Source organism: Cupressus sempervirens, chromosome 4, assembly GCF_028749045.1.
Source record: "Cupressus sempervirens isolate cs-2001-9-10 chromosome 4, ASM2874904v1, whole genome shotgun sequence".
In the NCBI taxonomy this organism is placed as follows: domain Eukaryota; kingdom Viridiplantae; phylum Streptophyta; class Pinopsida; order Cupressales; family Cupressaceae; genus Cupressus; species Cupressus sempervirens.
In genome coordinates, this window is record NC_143121.1 from 654,438,067 (window position 1) to 654,457,992 (window position 19,926).

At 35.5% G+C, this 19,926-nt stretch overlaps 1 protein-coding gene across 7 annotated transcripts in view; it reads left to right on the forward strand.

Annotated features, from left to right (window-relative positions):
* LOC149562951 (CBL-interacting protein kinase 32-like) overlaps window positions 1-19,926 on the forward strand; it is a 227,957-nt gene that overhangs the window by 97,815 nt on the left and 110,216 nt on the right. For all 7 annotated transcript variants that reach the window (XM_089826399.1, XM_089826398.1, XM_089826400.1 and 4 more), the window contains exons 3-8: window positions 5,982-6,053; window positions 6,186-6,293; window positions 6,458-6,538; window positions 7,582-7,635; window positions 7,744-7,869; window positions 7,972-8,061. In XM_089826399.1, the coding sequence (XP_089682525.1) occupies window positions 5,982-6,053; window positions 6,186-6,293; window positions 6,458-6,538; window positions 7,582-7,635; window positions 7,744-7,869; window positions 7,972-8,061 (531 nt within the window). The remainder of the gene's footprint in view (window positions 1-5,981; window positions 6,054-6,185; window positions 6,294-6,457; window positions 6,539-7,581; window positions 7,636-7,743; window positions 7,870-7,971; window positions 8,062-19,926) is intronic.

Genomic DNA, 19,926 nt, shown 5'->3' on the forward strand with positions numbered 1-19,926 from the left:
GTTGGAAGATCAACCGATCTAAGTGGTTACCAATTATATTGACGAGAAAAGTTGCTTTCAATAAAGGAAAATAACTGAAACGAAGATATAAATCAATCCATCTTATCTTTTTACTTGAATAAACATCATAAAGGTAAGTTACTTGTTACCAATAAATTTTTGAATGCTTAACTTGTCTTTGTTTGATGCACGTCCTAACATTTTGTGGAGAGGGAAACATTGTAAGGGCCTTAACAACCCATCCACAGATCTTAAACTTATCCCCACACTTTCTCTAACTAGAAAAACCCTCCCTACCCGGAATAGATATGGAACACCTTGTCAGCCACTGAGCATCTTGGTACTTAATCCCATCACTCAACTTGACAACAGAGTATATGAATTGGACATGCACAAGCTATTTAATGATTTTTTTAAAATGTAATAAATTCATTGAATCACTTTTGATTTTGATTTCATGTTCTTGCAGTTTTTCTCTCACCTTTTCACCTCTTTCTTGGCTACCTAGTTGGGTGAGTCCTAGGTGTTAAATCTCAGAATAATTCAACTCTTCTGCTGAACTTCAGGTGGTGAAAACGAATAATATAATTTCATTACTGTCATAATACAATTCCTATGACCCATAAACTTCTTCTCAAGAATTTACAAGAATGTAGATTAAATATGAAGTCCGACTGTATCAAGAAGCATCTTGGCATAATAAAAATACATTTGATTCAGACTTAATCAAGTAGAAATGGACTCATCGAATATGCTATTCGAAAACATAGTCAAACAAAAGACATCGACTAATTCTTACATCTGCAATTTTGAGTGTGTACATAAAGCAATATGAAATGGGAGAGCTGATCACATAACCTGATCACTAAGGTATGAAACTTGGCTTGATTTTTGTTCAGTTGGCTCTTTAGAATTACGTATCCAAATGCAGAGCTTTGATTAGGTAAAAGGTTATGACTCGGAATAGTTCTTAATCCATACGCAGCAAAATAAAAAGATGAATAAAAGAGGGAGCAGAGGTAATAGTGGAGAAACTCAGATAAAACATTGACTACGGTTTGTCTTCCAACATTCGCAGCAATAAAGACAAAAGAATAATAAGAGAACAGCTGTATAAATGCAGAACTTCCGATTTGTATACATAAAAGAAGACATTCGAAGGAAAATATAAAGGCTTCCATGAAGTTGTGACTCTTGAGAATTTATAAAAAGAAGAATCGTCTTCTTGAGTCAGCGATTAAAATGCCAAGTGTACATTGTCGTCTCTTATAAGGAAGTAAATAAATATGGAAGAGAACTCGAAGGTTACTTATTCAAAAGCATAATTTATAAAGTTACATACATACATACATACATATACACATATATATGTATGTATGTATGTATGTATTATTATGATGGCATCATATTTAATATTTATCCAAGGTTGTACCTACTAAGGTATGCATATCTAAATACTTGTGTCACCTAGAAGATTATTTATCTCCATATCTTCTTCAGGTGTATGCATATTTAGATATAAGTATTTTAATAGATATAAGCTTGTATAAATTAATACTAAGGTGTCACCTTATTTTTATATCTATGCGAACGTACATATACATGTATTATATTGAATTGATGAGAATGTCAATCATAAACCATTAAAGATATGTACTTTGATTAAGTTAGAATGTTCAAATGTTTTAAAGATTATCCAATAGCTCATGCATGTCCAGTGATTGTATTTTGTTATACAAGTCGCTAGGTCTTTAACCATGGTGATTCAAGATTCATACCCATATGCCCAGTGATGGTGATGCCCCTGTGCCTAATTCTTTTCTAACAATACTTCCACCCTTTTGACGTGCTCCCTACAAGGAAATTCTTCATAGTTAAATCATATTACCATAACAAGCTGTTATTCATAAATGATAGTAACGGCTAATTGTCTTTTCAATCCCACGAATTCATGAAAAATAACCAACTATTCGTAATAGTTTTAGAATATCATCATAACCGTTAACTAGCATGTCATCTTCATATGAAATTATAACGATTAGCCATCTTACCATTTCACATGATTATAACAAATTCCAACTGTCAACTGACTTCACGAGAAACCTCAACGGCTATATGAAAATTTAAATTGGGTCAAAAATTGGGATGTAACATAGAGGCAATGCCAACTCTTGTGATCACACTCCTTTTTCTGCCATATTTTTTGCTTTAAGTTCCAGCTGGGATTGAGAAGATCCCTCAAACAGTTCTGGAAGCAAAATTTGCAGCAGACAGCCTATGTTCAGCTGAAGGGATAGAAGATGCCAATTTTTACACAAAGTCATCTCAAAACAGCCATAATTAACATAAATGCAGTCAGTGAAGAACACACATATATAGAGGAAAGCATGGTGTCTGTGCCAACTCCTCTCCTAGGTGGGATGCAAACTCCACCTGTCTTTACTTCAGCATCACGACACTTGTCTCACAAACAGTTCTCCACTAGCATCATTCATTATACACGTCTACAAACTAGTCTACCACATATTGGCATGATCAATGCAGACCCAGAATACATGCCAATCCTTATGTGGAGAGACACCAGCAATCATAAGTGGAACTCCCGGCTTTGCACAATTATAACAAATATCCATGCCTCACAAAGTGAATGCCCATAAGGAACTTAATACACACCACCATTTGTAAGGTTCTGATCCTCAAGAAGATAAGGTGATAATTATGGCCTAGGAAGATCAAACATGAAAGCAAGGGACACTTATGTTCATAAGAGAGAGGTAGCAGCCTTGAAAGACACACCATACCCATATACCACCCAAGCAAAAACCTTCTCTAGCTTCAATTCAAGGAGGCTTAAAATTCAAATGATGAATTGATTTGTCCCAGGAATTTGGGAAATGGCTGAAGATAGCTGTATAGGGTCATGATCAACACCAAAGTTTGCGAAATAATGAGGAATTTTGCCTGCAGTGCTGGAAGTTAAATTTTTGATTTTTTTGTGAATCCTATGCTTCATTTACATTATGGTAAAGTCATCAATTAGGCTGTTCTCTTTTTAGAGTGCATTGATCGCTATCGTCAAATCACCTTTTAGTGTTTCACACATAGGTTTGAATATTTGATACATTTGGAGGAGCTGCAGCCACCAACCTTGCAACTAAAGCTTTGTAGCCTGTTCCATTACTAGCATTGATTGCTAAGACTAAAGACCTCAAAGCTCCCTTTTGTATCTCTAAGAACAAAACCACTTCCAGCAATACCTGGGTGACCCTTTAAAGCACCATTAAAATTCAATTTTACAAAGTTTTCAGGTGAGGGGACTCACTTCTTTCTCTTATTTATGGATTGGATTGTTCACCATCTTCTACCAAATTTGTCTTTTCTAGACCAGAGCTTTCCCTTGTTTTAGTCCTATGTTTCACACACAACTTTGGTTTCGTGAATCCTTTAGTACTTTACCTCTCTATTTGGTATCTGAGATTCCTTTTCTTTATTAGAACATAGTAGAAATAAGCTATTTGTGGCTTCTGACAGCAGTACAACACTCACAATCAAGCTGTAATATACCCTCTCCCAAGAGAATTTCATGTATATATCATTATGTTGAGCTATAAATTAATATTAAATAATAATATAATTCATTTATTAATATTCACCATTAGATAAGTTTAAAGTAGAAATTTAAACTTATCTAGTAATCAATACTAATAAAATATAATTATAATTATAATAATAAAATTTATTGATATGATAAATAATATAACATTTTGTTTTCTAAGAAAAATGATGGATCACGAAAAGACATGACTATTTAGAGAAACATATGAAATAGTATATATAGCAAAGTCATACAAAAGGAACAAAATATAGAATAGAACGCAATTTAGAATCAAATCAGAAGTTCAGATGAATACATTGAGCAGAGATTCATATCAAGTAATATCCATATTGATTAATACATACCAGGAAATATATTCTAAACAAATCAAGAGCAAGACTCAGGCCAATCAAGACATCAATACAGATATATACAATCATATATAAGAGCGAAGTAGATTAATTTATTCCAGATGGACATATATATACAACGATTAAATATATTTACTTAGTGCAGAGGATAAAGGGACAGGAGTCGAGCAACATATGCAGTCATTCAGTTACTTCAGAAATGTGTAGATCATATACAGGACAACGATTAAGATTGAAGAACACAAGTGAATTCCAGAGTGTGTACAGTCAATGGGCAAATGATCAAGATGGAAATACTCAGGGATAGCGAATGCTAGTAGTCTCACAAGAAACATAACCGATTTTCGCAGTATAATAGATCAGTCAGGAAGATGTTAAAAGCAATAAAGTGAACTAATTATATAGAGAGAATATGTAGTAAAGTTTGGCAATGAATCTTATAGAGGTACAAAGTTGACGAGGCTATAAAGATCGTCTTTGAATATATATTATTTATTGAAACTGAAATAAATAAGTATAAAGAGAGAATGAGGATAGAAGATGAAAGATTATTGGGCCATGTGGAAAATCCAAAGGTATTACGTGTAGTAGATAATTTGAATAAAACAAAAGACAACATAGGTGGTAAAGCAGAAAACAATGGAAAGAACATAGTTGGAGATACTTAGTTGAAGTCAGATAACAAACGAGAAGTAGATAAGATAAATAATACTAGGACAACAACCAATATTCATGTTGTATAAAAATACATTATCCTGAAGTAGACACCAACATATATAATCAACAATATTTATAAGAAGTGTGAACATGGAGGAAACAATCACAACGAATAAAGGCCACCATAGGACTAATCATCATGTAGGACTCTCCATTAGTATGTAAAAATTAGTTCCAGAATTAAGAAGATAGTATAAAATATAAGTGAGACTAAGAGAAGAGTAAGATTGCAGAGAATCAAATGCAAACTCACAGAAAACATAGAGGTCTAATATATCTATGTTCATATCGAATATTTATGAGATAGCAGAATATAAACTACAATGAGATAAGAACTATATAGTTCTTATAGAGACCAAGTTAATCTTGGTAGGGGGCATCCAACTATGGATGTCAAGTTTCTCATAAGGAGAACTCAGAGACTAGAGGGCATTCTTAATGGAATGTTGGGATTTCAAATGGGAACCCAGAGAGAGATTTTTAGAGAATCTCTTTGTGACAATATATATTGTAGTGGTCAAACATATGCATATGTCAGAGATAGAGACTTGTTAGAGGCTTGGTAGAGGTGGGATCTCTACCAAGTAGTGTTATGAGAGATCGCAAAGAGGCCTAAGGGAGAAGCTCTTTCTATGACAATTACCTAATCGGGACGTAGTTCTCAATAGAGGGTTAGGTGATTAGAGAAAGGATCTCTCCCGAAGGATTAGGATGGGTAGCTTGGGCAGTATTTAGATTAGTATTTACTTAAATCCAATATTGCTAATATTTTTTACATACAATTTTTTTATATTGTACTGACAAATGGTTGCAGGTTACAACATTCGAATCTAATCGGAAAGTGGGGACATTACACTAGCTCACAGTAAAGGATGATTATTACCTTTCTGTTCATTAGCTTCATCAAGTTAGTTAATAGTGAAAGTAGAGACACCAATACTATAAAATTGATAACATACATGTAATGGATAACCCATGATAATACAAATTATTAGTGCATTGTAAGCTTACTAATGAACCATCCAGGTCTCGTGGAGTAATTTTCTTCTCATGTTGTGAATCTTGTGACGCCTATATGATATTCAAGGTTTAAAAAAATGTGATGCTTCAGTGCCATTTAATAAAGAAATCATAATGTCTTCTAGTCCATCAGAGTTCATGGAAAGACCCATTGAAAAAGTAATGCTTAGTCTGAGAATCATGTCTACAGAATATACAAACTTTTGTACTGTTGGCAACTATTTTCACATCTCATTATAATGAATAATGTTGTGGTTCATTGATATTGTGGTTGTCAGGTCATGGCTAGTAAGACAAAGATCTACATTGTGTTAGATTTCGTAACTGGAGGAGAGCTCTTTGATAAAATTGTAAGAATGATGTAAATTTTCTTTTTTTGTATTGCGATTTTGATGCCATCTATGCTTATTTCTTGCTTTACATTTTATTTTTTATAATGGGATCTGGTACGATTTTTTTTTTTTTTTTTTCCGAGTTGTCAGAATGACCTTGGAAAATTGAAAGAGGGTGAAGCAAGGAGGTATTTCCAGCAACTTATTAATGCTGTGGACTACTGTCATAGTAGAGGGGTCTATCACAGAGACTTGAAGGTATTGTCAATCTTTTTGTGATTTATTACCTGTTATTTTCGATTAATAACTCTAACTGATAGGGCCCTCTCTCGGTTGATATTGTTGGGTTGAAAAATTTACATGGTCTAAATAGGTAGTTATTCAATGGAAAAGTTGGATTTTATTCTTTGTATATTTTGCAGCCAGAAAATTTGCTCCTAGATACGTTTGGGAATCTTAAGGTTTCTGATTTTGGATTGAGTGCACTTTCAAGAGATGTAAAGGTAAGCTTGTTATAAATAGAATTAACAAAAAAAAATTCTTTGTAGATTTCATGCATATGAATTTCATAGTATTGTTATGTTTTTTTAAGCCATATATAATACAAAAAAATTGTTGATTAAGGACAATATGACATTTATTAGGTTGAAGTAGACAAACTATTAAGTGATTAATCGTTGTCATTTTAATCCATTTGATCTCAAACAGCTTCTTGCTATTGAAAGAAAGCTCAGTTCCATACAGTGATAATAGATTTCACCATTGGATTTATGCCCTTCTGTACTTAAAACTATTTCCACTTCAAGATTGAGCTGCCTAGGAAATGTGTCTATCCCCATGTGTCCTTTGCATTTGCTACAATCTTTAATTCAAATTTCACTAAAGTTGCCATCTCATTTATTTTATTTCACATAAAGAATTAACAAAATTCTTTGGTTCTATTCCTTTTCATATTTTATAGCATCAAAGCAAGACTGATTGTATCATCATAACATAAGATGCTCCACTATGCTTGGTTGTTTCTCACATTTGGCTAGGATTACATTTCACACAATTTTACACGATGATGATGTTTTCCACTTTTTATAGAAACTCTTCCAATTAAGTTCTCAAAGAGCTTCCTATAGTGGTGGTGTTACAAGGATCTCATATTTCATTTTAATTTTAATTTTTTCAATAGAGGATTCCAAGATTATTTTGTTTAGCCATTCTATTGCTTCAGTGTTGTTTTAAACTTTTATGTTATGCCAAAAATGCCACTAACAGATCTTCATACACAATTATTTTTTCCCAAACAACCATTAAGCTCTTAAATAAGTTGTTAGATGACTTAAAATGTTAGAACTAAATTTTTTATATGCGCAACTGTTCCAAAAGGAATGAGGTATTTGGTATTATGCTATTTTTGGCCTATACAATTCTTGGCTTATCCCTAATTTTTTGATTTGATTTGATTTGATTTGCATGAATTCCAATATTCATTTGATTTTTATCTTGACTTCTAAATATATGGCACATTTTGATGATCTAATGGTGTAATTCATAGAGCGATGGCTTACTTCACACCACATGCGGAACACCAAACTATGTTGCTCCTGAGGTATAGCTTCAATTATTTAAATGTACTGTGGGAGTTCCATATGATTTTTATAAATTTTTTTCATATTGCATTTATATCATAATAAACTATGCCAATTCAAGTCTGCAGGTCATTAGTGGCAAGGGTTATGATGGCAGAACTGCAGATTTGTGGTCATGTGGTGTTATCCTATTTGTTTTATTGGCTGGTTATTTGCCTTTTGACGAGTCAAATATTATTGCCTTGTACAGAAAAGTAAGCAATGAAAGACTGCAAGTTATTATGGTGTTAAGCATTTTCATTGTTCTACAAATATGTCACTCATCAATATACTAGAGTAACGTGAATGATTTGCAGATTAACAAAGCAGAATTTCACATTCCTAAAAAGCTATCTCCAGGGGCAAAACGTCTAATATCAAGAATTTTGGACCCAAATCCTAATACTGTGAGTTGCATCTTTATTATGTTTTTTGATCTTTAATAATGTTTTTCATCTCATTCATACAAGGAGTTCAAAAATTTTGTATTGTTATCAATGTTCCGTTTTGGAATTCATTTTTTGTTTTTGCAACGTACTTTACCTACATCACTTTCTATAGCAAGTAATGTGGGACATCCATACTATTACGATAATAGATAAGCTCCTATTATTAGTTAATGGTTATCTATTTGTAATCTATTGTAAATATTAGAATGCTTCTAATATTAGTTAGTCTGTAGTTATCTGTTAGCTTTCTTTAGCTTTGTTTTAGTTAGAATAAAATGTTTCGATTCTTTACGATCGTTTCTTAAGGAAACATTGTCTTATTCTTTTGTATATATTGACCTTTTGGTCTCTGTTAATAGTAAAGCATGTATTTTACCAATTTCTTCGTAATATGGTATCAAAACCAGTTCTTTGAATTTTTTTGAAATTTTTTATAATTTCTTGTTCGAAATTATTGGAGCAATATTTTTCAAAATTATTTTCTGTGATATCTGCTTCTTACAACCATTTTTCTGCAACTACCGTCTATTTTTTTAGCACCTTTCTGCCATTTTTTGTGGTTTTTTTTTTCAGCAGGGCTGTTTTTGTTCAGAGCCATAATTTTCTATATCGGATCAAATTTTGTTTATAGATTATTGGTGGGTTTTTTGAGATCTCAACTAAGTTGTCATCTGTTTTTTTGGGTGCCTCAATTATTCGTGCCTCAATTTTCAAGCCAGCAAATCCAGAAATCAACAACATATTCTTTTTGGGTTTTTCGAGCTGTCTTTTGGGTACCCCTTCAATTTTTCTAGGTCTTCCATTTTTTTGCCTCAAAATACATGCCTTCATAGATTTTCACACTTTTTAATTGAAAAACGTGCTATGGCACCTCTGACTAATATTTTTCTCGAGAGCAATTCAAAATTCAATAGTCAGAATAATGACACTTGGAAGTAGTGGATAATAGCAATTTTTGAATATCAGAATACTGATCAGATTGCTCTGAGTGTTACACAACGTTCGATTGTCCCTAGTATTGATCAGGATACATGGGATTTGAATAATCAGGAGGTAGTGATGCTTCTCAAATTATCCATAGCTGATGATCAACTCTCTCAGATTCCATCCGATAAGACAATTGTTGAGAAATGGGCACATCTCAAGAATCTTCAGGAGACTTTTGACAAAAGCAGAGCTTTCTTTTTGAAGAACACTCTGTTTTCTATTATCAGGGATGAGCGAACATCGCTCTAGGCTCATTTGAATAGGATTCAGGAAATCCGTGATCAGTTGCTTGTCATTGGTCACAAGATGGAGGAAGAGGACACTGTGGTCATCACTCTTAGGAGTTTACCCAAGTCCTATGAGCATTTTATCGAGACTCTCAACATCACTTCTTCTAGTGTTGATTTGGAATTCATAGATCTCTGCGCACTTTTGCTTCAACAAGATCGATGGAAACAACAGTTTAGTAGCAGTTCCAGCTCCACCTCCATAGAGCAAGCCTTTGCTGCTAAATCCTTTCAGAAGGATAAAGGCAAGTCTCAACAGTCTTCTCGGCAGAAGTCTTCTGCTCTCGCTTCAGAAAGCTCCTGGAAGAACATTCAATGCAACTATTGCCACAAGTTCCTTCACACAAAGGTTGAATGTTGGAAACGCTTAGTTGCCCAATTTAAGTAATCAGGTTCACAGCCCAAAGCGAACAGTGCAGAGCACACTGAGTAGACAAAATTTGCCTTTTACACCTTCATGGCTAAAAGACCAACAAATCATGTAAAGTCGTCTGCCTGGTACACTGATTTAGATACCTGTTGTCATTTCACCCACTGTAGAGGTTGGTTCACTGACTACCAACCTTATTCAGATTCTATTATTTTTGGTGGCAGAGAAGAGTACATTGTTGTCTACAATGACAACATTCAGGTTCAGTCTGCTGGGAGGAATCTCATTTTCCTCGATGTCTACTATGTTCCAGGGATCGAACTAAATCTACTCTTAGTCAGTTAGTTGCTGTGACATTCTCCACAGTTGGATGTTACCTTCAGTTCACATCAGTATACCATCATTGATAGGGCGACTCAATGTATTGTTGCAGTGGGTCTTGAGGATCATGGTCTTTTCCAACTTATTAATTTTGGTGATTCTCGGGACTTAGCTATGGCTGCTCGGCGGTCTTCTATTAGCACACCTCAACATCAGTGGTATGGGCACTTAAATGTACGTTATCTCTCTCAGCTTGCTTGAGAAGAGCTTGTCCTTGGTCTTCGGTTTGCCAGAGATTCAGACTTAGTAGCTTGGAGTTTGTGATGTATGCTAGGCTGGGAAGCAACATCACACCTTTCACTAGTAGCGATTATTGGCGAGCTTCTTAGGTACTTCAACTTGTTCATGCTGACGTTTGTGGCCCTATGGCCACTCCTGTTTTTGGGTCCAGGAATTTTCTGTTGTTCGTTGATGATTTCAGTAAAAAATGTGGGTATATTTTCTTAAAAAGAAACCGGGTGCATTTCCAGTATTTTAAAAGTTTAAACCTTTAGTTAAAAAAGAGCCTGGGAAACCTATTAGTACTCTTAGATCAGACAATGGGGGGGAATTTTGTTCTAATGCATTCTCTAGCTTCTTGAATACTCATGGCATCAAACGCCAGTTAACCACACCCCACACACCACAACAGAATAGTGTAGTTTGTTACATTGCAATTTTTGACCTAATTTAAAATATAGCCGTTGTGGTTCACATGAAGTCAATTGATAGTTAAATTTGTTATAATCCTGCGAAATGGTAAGATGATTGGTCGTTATAATTTCATGTGAAGATAACATGCTAGTTGATTATTTATCATGAATTCATGGAATTGAATAGGGGGTTAGCTATTGTGATTATTTATGATTAAGTAACTTGTTATGGTAATATGATTTAGCTGCGGAGAATTTCCTTGTAGGAAGCACTTCAAAGGGGTGGAAGCATTGTCAGAAAAGAATTGGGCACAGGAGCATCACCATCACTGGGCAAATGGCTATGAATTGTGAATCACTATGGTTGAGGACCAAACCACTTGAACACCAGGATATAATAGATGGAATTGCATGAGCTATTAAATAAACAATTTAAAACATAAAATAAATAAATTAAAATATAATACGTACCGTAAAGGTTTTGATTGATCTTTCTCAATATTATTTTAATATATACCTATGTATGTACACATATAGATAAATATAAAGTGACACCTTAACATTGTTTTTTTTATAATATAATGATGCCACCTCACAAATATATCTACATGTACGTAGATAAATATAAACTATAATAATTTTGATTTTAAACCTTCAAATCTTCTTCCAACCTTTTTTCTTTCTTTTTCTTGTTTGAAACCAATTTAACACTTGGCACATTTATTTGGTGTCCGAGAGCCAATACATTTCCTTTATGTTACAGCTTCTTGGAAGTCGAGGAGTCATGTCACTCTTCTTATATTTTGAAGTCGAAGGAGATGGAAAAGCAACACTCTATTCTTATTTCCTACAACACTCGACTATCTTGTTCATGTATACAACTTCTGTGATCATTTCCGCCTTCTTCCACTTTATCGATTACCTCCTTGTTAGTGCTGATATCCCTGCTATTACCAGTCTATACCATTACATTATTCTTTCCCACAATTTCTTATCCACTCAGTTATTTTGCTGGAAATCGTAAGCACTCTTATGTTGAGACTGCGATAGGTATTTTGCAAGCAAAGGAGAGGCAGGTAGCTAAGCATCCAACAAGGCAACAATTACGAATTAATCCAGGTTATGTGGAATACCCAAAATCCAATATTTCAGATACGGTTTTTTTTGATCAACGGTGTAATAACATCGAATTACATGGTAGTAAGCTACAATATTTATCATGATTATGTCTTGTTTGATATTATAGGATTGATCCTCTTTAAATTAGAATTGTTCATGGCAAGTAAAAGCCAAATAACCATGATATGAATCCATGAATCATTATGCCCTTGGAATTAACACAAAATTTTCTGCAAATCTTTAAGAATACCTTTTTCAAAACGTAGATTGTGATAAGCTGGAATATATATATATATATATATATATATATATATATATATATATATATATATATATATATATATATATATTCATGAATTAGTTGAGAATCAACAGACATAGCCAATTGCTCTGGGATCTAAGCACCTAGGATTCACCAGCTGTATAGCCATGGAAAAGGTGAAGAGGTGAGATGGAGTTTGCAATGACATAGAAATAAAAGTCAGAGATAATACATTAAATCTGGTATAATATCATTTAATAGCTCATGCATGATCATGTTTATTGTCAAGTCGAGTGGTGTGATTAGATACCAGGATGCTTAGTGGATGATAAGATGTTCCATGTCTATTTTGGGTAGGGAGGGCCTTTCTCGTTAGAGATTGTGTAGGGATAAGTTATGGTCGGAGGTTGGGTGGTTAAGCGCCTGACAATGTTTCCCTTCTCCACAAGATGTCGGACATGCATCGGATAAAGATAAGCTATGCATTCAAATGTTTGTCGAAGATAGGTATTTTTACTTTTATGATATATATTCAAATAGAAGGTAAGATTAATTGAGTTGTATCATCATTATAGTTATTTCTTTAAATGAAAGCAACTCTTATCGTCAATATAATTGGCAACCAGTTAGATCAATTGATCTTCTAATTGAACGTGGAATATATTTAGTTGCAAGAGATAGATCTATCTGATGGATTGTTATTTCAGTCTTTCATTTATATGAATAATGAATATGAGCATATCTTCTAATCTTATGTTATTGCCACAGTTAGCAATGGGAAGAAAAGAAATGATACAGCGGTATTTGATGCCCTATGTGATACAGTGATATTTGATGTCCTAAGTGATACAGTGGTATCTAATGCCCTAAATGATATAGTGGTATCTGATGCCCTAAATGATCCAATGGTAATTGATGTCCTAATTGATATAGTGGTATATGATGCCCTAAATGATCCAATGGTAATTGATGTTCTAATTGATAGTGTGGTATGTGATGCCCTAAATGATATAGTGGTATTTGATGGTAATCATCAGTTGATCCTAAGTGATATTTGTGGACTAATCGGGGTGATTGCAAAAGCATCTTTACATTGATTTTCGGTTCGAATTCCATGGTATGTAGATTTTAATTTCTATAGTAAATTCATTGATGGTGTTTTCAGATGTTAGTTATGAGTTTTCCGTTAAGTAATTGTAACTGTTAATCTCATCCACATGAACATAACTGATATAACTGTTTTCCTATGAAAATGAAGTAATAACTGTATTTCTTTGATATGTTAGTTGTTAATTAAGACTCAAGAAAAATGTGATGTTACATAGTTGAATGTCAGAACTGAACAATCACTGAGATGGCTCGATCCATGCTTGAACACAGGCATGTCCCAAAGAAGTTTTGGGCACAAGCAGTTAACACTGTAGTCTATCTTTTGAATTGATCCACCAAAGTGGTGGTCAAAGGTAAAACTCTGGAAGAGGCTTGGTTAGGTCGCAAGCCTAGAATTAGTCACCTGAAGGTTTTTGGCTCCCTTGCTTTTGTTTGGATCCCTGATGCGTCTTGCACCAAGTTGGATGCCAAGAGTCAGAAACTCATGCTTGTTGGATACAATAGTCTTCACAAAGCCTACCACTTGATTGACATTGAGACATCTTGTCTCTTGTAAAGTCGTGATGTAGTCTTCGATGAGCAATGAGGACCATTCATGCCTGTTTCTCCTGTTCTTGATCCAACAGACCAGCCTATGAAGGCTCATGATTTGGGAGTTAGACTTTCATTAGGTCCACCTGATGGGAGGGCTCTACTAGCTTCTGCAACTCTAATTATACTAGTGATCCCTGTACATACACCTCCAACTTCTCCTGCAGGATCACCCAGTTTTGTGAATGCTTCACTTGAGTTTCATCCAGATTCTTTTGATGAGGAACCTGATCATAGAGCATCTCTTGATACTAATGTTGGTCATTCTTCTCTCCGACCTACGTGGTGGGCTAAGCCACTGTTGATCTTTATGATAATGAGCTCATTGATGGGAGAACTACTCGGAAAAAGAGCAAACCTACAGAGTCTATTAACTTTGCTCTCATGGGCAACCTTCACAATGTGTTGAACCTCAAACATATTCCGAGGCTAAAGGAATTCCAAAGTGGGAACATGGCATGACATCTGAACACTAGAGCATGTTGAAGGATAACACCTGGGTCCTTTCTGATCTTCCACCAGGGAAGAAAGCCATTGGTTGTGTTGGTTCCAAAGTAACAAGAATCGGAATCGGATCAAAATCGGCAAGGCCGAATCAAATCATTAATCGGCCATGAATCGGAATCGAATCGGCCATGAATCGAAAAATTTAAAAAACCCTTGAAATTTAGTGAGTAACTTACTTCATAAACCCTTTATCGCTGATTCGATTCACCGATTCACAAAAAATCGTTTGGCTTGAATCGAATCGCCGAATCGCGTGAATCGCATGAATCGTTGTGATTCTTGGAACTATGGACTTGGTTCCCAAAACCGCAAACTGGAAATCCAAGAGTCCGTCACTTCTCTGATAGGATTCCGCAATCAGTTATGTTCAACGAACGAGAATCACCTTGATTCCCTTGCACTACAAGCTTCACTACACCTAGGCAGGTAGACCTTCTCCTCAAACCCTGACTGCTTGGTTTAAGACTTTTCTATAGCGAATTTAATCTTTGGTGAATTCTCTGGCTAGCAAGGTCTTTGAACTCGACTAATGTAGAGTTTGTGTGATGGTTTGAAATGAATTGTATAAGGTTAATAATGGATTTGAGGTCTGTAAGGATGTTATAGATTTTATGACTTCAAATATAAATCCAATACTTCAATGATAAAATACCAGTTCTTTAGCTTATTCGAGCAATAGAGTCAACTACAATGAATATTATAACATACAATTTTATAATGTTCTATGCACATAAACTAGAAACAATCAAGACGCGAAGGATCAAGTATATATATACAAAATTCTAAACTAGTCTAGATTGCGCTTTAACTCCTAAAGTTGGGGAGATAGTATGGACACAGATTTGGAAACAATTAAATATTTCACAATATCTGCGATGATCGAGATAAAAATGCCATAGATGACCACGTCCACTTCTCTGACATAATTTGTTTACATAATAAAAAAATGATTATAAAGGATCAATCAACTGAAGTTTAAATCTTCATGCCTTTAGAAAAAATAAACAAAGGGCCTTTTAGTTATCATTAAAATATAAAATTAGAATTTAATATTACAAAGCCATATTTAAAATTCCTTATCCCTCCATACAAATGAATATAAAATATTTCTTCTTGTCTAATATCAAATATGTCTTGTTACTTTACATTTCTCTCATTACTTATATCTTAAAAATTAAAGAAGTGTGACTTTTCAAACTCAAAAGTCACTTCCTTATAAAAATAAATTACACCCCTTTTTATGATAATTGATCGGGTTTTAATTTTATTATTATTATTTTTTGCTTAACCATCGATTATTTCCTTGCATCATCATGGGTTTCAGCAACGCTATTAACAAACTTTCCTCTTGCCTTTTATTTACCTCCATAAAACTCCAATGACCAATCGATGATTTATCCTAGTTTTCGAAAGCTTTTGTCTTTTGTTGCTTCAATCTGCAGAACATGATCCCATATTCAACTGGTTCCGTCCATTGTGGTCCCATCTGCCTGATCACATTAGTGCTCCTGAACAATGGTCATCATCATTTTTATTGGCAACCCAATATTGTGGATCCTCCACCATTCAAGCAACTTGCAGGACAAACCATGACCTCCACAAAATGATATTCATATTTTCCCGCTTTTATTTTCTGAACAATATTCTGTAAATTTTGTAATCCATAAAAACGTGCAAAGTTTAATACACTTTCTACACCATATTCACGTGATGATGTTTTTTACTCCACGCTTTCGATAATTTGCTTGATGATGATATGCATACTCTAGAGCCAGTGATATGATCGCAGGCTCTGTCCAATTATTAATCGTGTCCAATGAGTATAAGTGCTGCTGTATATGTCTTCGCTTGTCAAACTCTGATGGGGACACAACCCAAGAACAGAATGGACACAATAGAAAAGGGAAATTATATTAACTGAGAAAATAAGCTAGTACAAATAGTACAGAGAAAATAAACTTCAGAACATGCCCTAAGGGCTTACAATAGCATAAATCTGAAGAATATTTCTCCTTTTAGCACCTCCTCTCAAACTCCACTCCGAACTGCTTACAATGCCAGAAATCTCCTTAAATAGTCCCCGGAGGGTTAAGGACTAGGAGTACATTTTAGAAAGTGCTAGTAGGTATCCACCGACGAAATAGAAGGTTCCGGAAGTTGCGTTAGAAGTCGGTGCAAATCTAGAAGAATCCAAAAATGGTAACCGAACTTCCGGGAGGTATAACTTTTGAACCGTAGCTCCGATTGACGAACCGTTTACATTTTTGGAAAGCTCTCGAAGCGCTCTATAGCCCTATGAACGAGCTTTGCTCGTCCCCCATTTTTCGACCCTTTTCGAGGTCATTTAATGCCCCAAACCTGACTTCGAAGCATTCTTAGGAGGTCTCCAAAACCCGAAAAGCTGCAATAACTTTCAAACCGTGGGGCCTATTGACCTGATTCTTTTTCTGGAATGCTCTAAATCATGATTACATTCATCTGGCCGATTCACACCTTCTAGTTTACCGAAATGATGGCCCAAATACATGCTCCTATTTTTTCGGAATTTTCAAACGCACTGATAGTTGAACTATGAGAGTTGGAACCTTTATTTGAGCCAAATGGGTATCCAAAAATGTAAAGACATGAAACAGAAACTAAGTCTAAGTACATTTTTTTTTTTGGGTGACACAAGATTGCCCTTATACCTCTGGATGCTCCTGCATCAGACACCCAGGGTAGATTGAATTTATGAATGGTAGAGGAAATCCCAAATGGGAAACCTCAGCTGCTGAAATCCAAGTTGAGTCCTCGATCGACCGTCCTTTCCATTTGACCAAATACTCTTCATACTGCCTGTTTCTGGTACTCCTACCCACACGATGATCTAGAATGTCTTCTATCTCCTCCTTCTTAGAAGCAGGAATTGGACATGGCTCTAAAACCAGCTCCTCATCTGCACCATCATCATGATCCTCTGTTAAATCTGCAATGTTGAAAATGGGAGAAATGTGAATATCATCTGGCAGCTCCAACTCATATGCATTTGCTGAGTCATGTTTCTTCAAAACTTTGCAGGGGCCAAATTTCTTCATTTTCAGCTTGTTGTAAGTACCAACTGGAAATCTTTCTTTTCGTAAGTGCACCATGACTAGATCCCCTACTTGGAATTCCTTATGTCTTCTCCTTTGATCAGCCCTAGCTTTATACTCTTGATTCATCTTGATAATGTGTGCTTGAACCTCCTCATGTAGACGCTTGATGTGTTCAGCAAATTCTTCAGCTTCAGCACTTGTCCTCTCCCCTTGTTCTATCTTCCTCAATTCTGGTGCAGTCCTTGGGCTATTCCCATATACAATTTGAAATGGTGATTTTCCAGTACTCCTATTTACAGAGTTATTATAAGAAAACTCTGCCTGTGGTAGAATCAAATCCCATCCCTTGGGCTTATCTCCAACTAAACATCTCAGCAAATTGCCCAGACTTCTATTTACCACTTCTGTTTGGCCATCAGTCTGTGGGTGATGCGTGGAACTGAATTTCAAGTCTGTCCTCAACTTCTTCCACAATGTCCTCCAGAAATACCCCACAAATTTAGTATCTCTGTCAGAAACTATACTCTTTGGAAGACCATTTAGTCTTACCACCTCTTTGGAAAACAAGTCTGCAATATGGACAGCATCATGAGTTTTGTGGCATGGAATGAAATGTGCCATTTTGGAGAACCTATCAACCACCACGAATACTGAGTCATTACCCCTTTGTGTCCTTGGCAATCGAACAGGCAATGGCTGATATAGGCCAGTATTTTGACTAAACCCCTTGGCAACTTGACAAACCTGGCAACTTTGTACAAACTTCTTCACATCCTGTGTAATTTGAGGCCAAAAATAATGTTCTCTAAGAATGGCAATGGTCTTATCCCGACCAAAATGTCCTGCCATCCCTCCACTGTGTTTCTTCTTAATCAAATTTTCCCTCATGGAACTCCTTGGAATGCACAATTGACTACCTTTGAACAACATGCCATCCTGAATCAAATAGTCTAACCACTTGGTTCTATCTACAGCAATAGGTTCTTTACAAGCTTTCCATGCTTCAGCAAAATCAGGATCCTCGGGGTACAAATTCTTGAGTTCATCAAACCCAACTACTTCAACTTGCATTGTTGTAAGCAACAACTGTCTCCTACTTAGTGCATCTGCAACCCTGTTAGATTTTCCACTTCTATGCTTCAACACAAATGTATAACTCTGCAAGAATTCTACCCACTTCATATGCCTCTGATTCAATTTACCTTGGCTATTTAGGTACTGTAATGCCTGATGATCAGTATACAAAACAAATTCCTTTGGCAATAAATAATGCCTCCATTTCTTTAAGGCCTGAACTATTGCATAGAACTCTTGATCATAAACAGAATACTTCTTGTTTGCATCATTCAATTTTTCACTAAAATATGCAATAGGCTTACCTTCTTGGCTTAATACAGCCCCAATAGCGCTACCACTAGCATCACAATCCACCTGGAATATTTTTCTAAAATCTGGAAGTGCCAACACAGGCTGTTCAGTCACCTTCTTCTTCAGCAATTCAAAACTTCTCGCAGCTGCTGCAGTTCATTTGAACTCTTTTCTATCCCCTCTTATTGTATCAGTTAGGGGTGCACATATGCCACTGAAATTCTTAATAAACTTCTTGTAAAAACTAACCAGACCATGAAATGATCTTACCTCAGTAGCAGACCTTGGAGTAGGCCATTCCAAGATGGCTTTTACTTTCTCTGGATCCATTTTGAAACCTCCAGGTGATATAACAAATCCCAAATAGACTAACTCCCTTTTTGCAAAGACACACTTCTTTAGATTAATTAACAGTTTCTCTTCCCTTAGCCTTTCAAGGACACTACGAATATGCAGTAAATGTTCTTCCAAAGTCTTGCTGAAAATTAAAATATCATCCAAATAGACAATAACAAATTTTCCCAAGAACTTCTTAAGTACCTCATTCATGAGCTGCATGAAGGTGCTTGGGGCGTTCGTCAATCCAAAGTGCATGACTAACCACTCATAAAGACCTTCCTTGGTCTTGAAGGCTGTTTTCCACTCATCTCCTTCTCGAATCCGTATCTAATGATAGCCACTCTTCAGATCTATCTTTGTGAAGTACTGAGCTCCACTCAAGCAGTCCATAAGATCATCCATCCTTGGTAAAGGAAACCGGTACTTGATGGTTATCCTATTTATAGCTCGAGAATCTGTACACATCCTCCACTCTCCATCCTTCTTTGGTGCAAGTACTGCAGGTACTGCACATGGACTCAGGCTCTCTCGAATCAAGCCCTTCCTCAACAACTCCTGAACCTGTCTATTTAGCTCCTCTGTTTCGGTAGGAGTCATCCTGTGAGCAGCCTTGTTAGGCAAACTAGCTCCTGGAATCAGATCTATCTGATGACTGATTTGCCTTACTGGTGGCAATCCATCTGGAACATTATCAGAGATAATATCTCCAAATTCCCCTAGTAAATCTGAAACTTCAAATGGTATTTCACTACTACCTTCTTTATCTTTCCTAGGAATCAAAGCATAGCACATATGC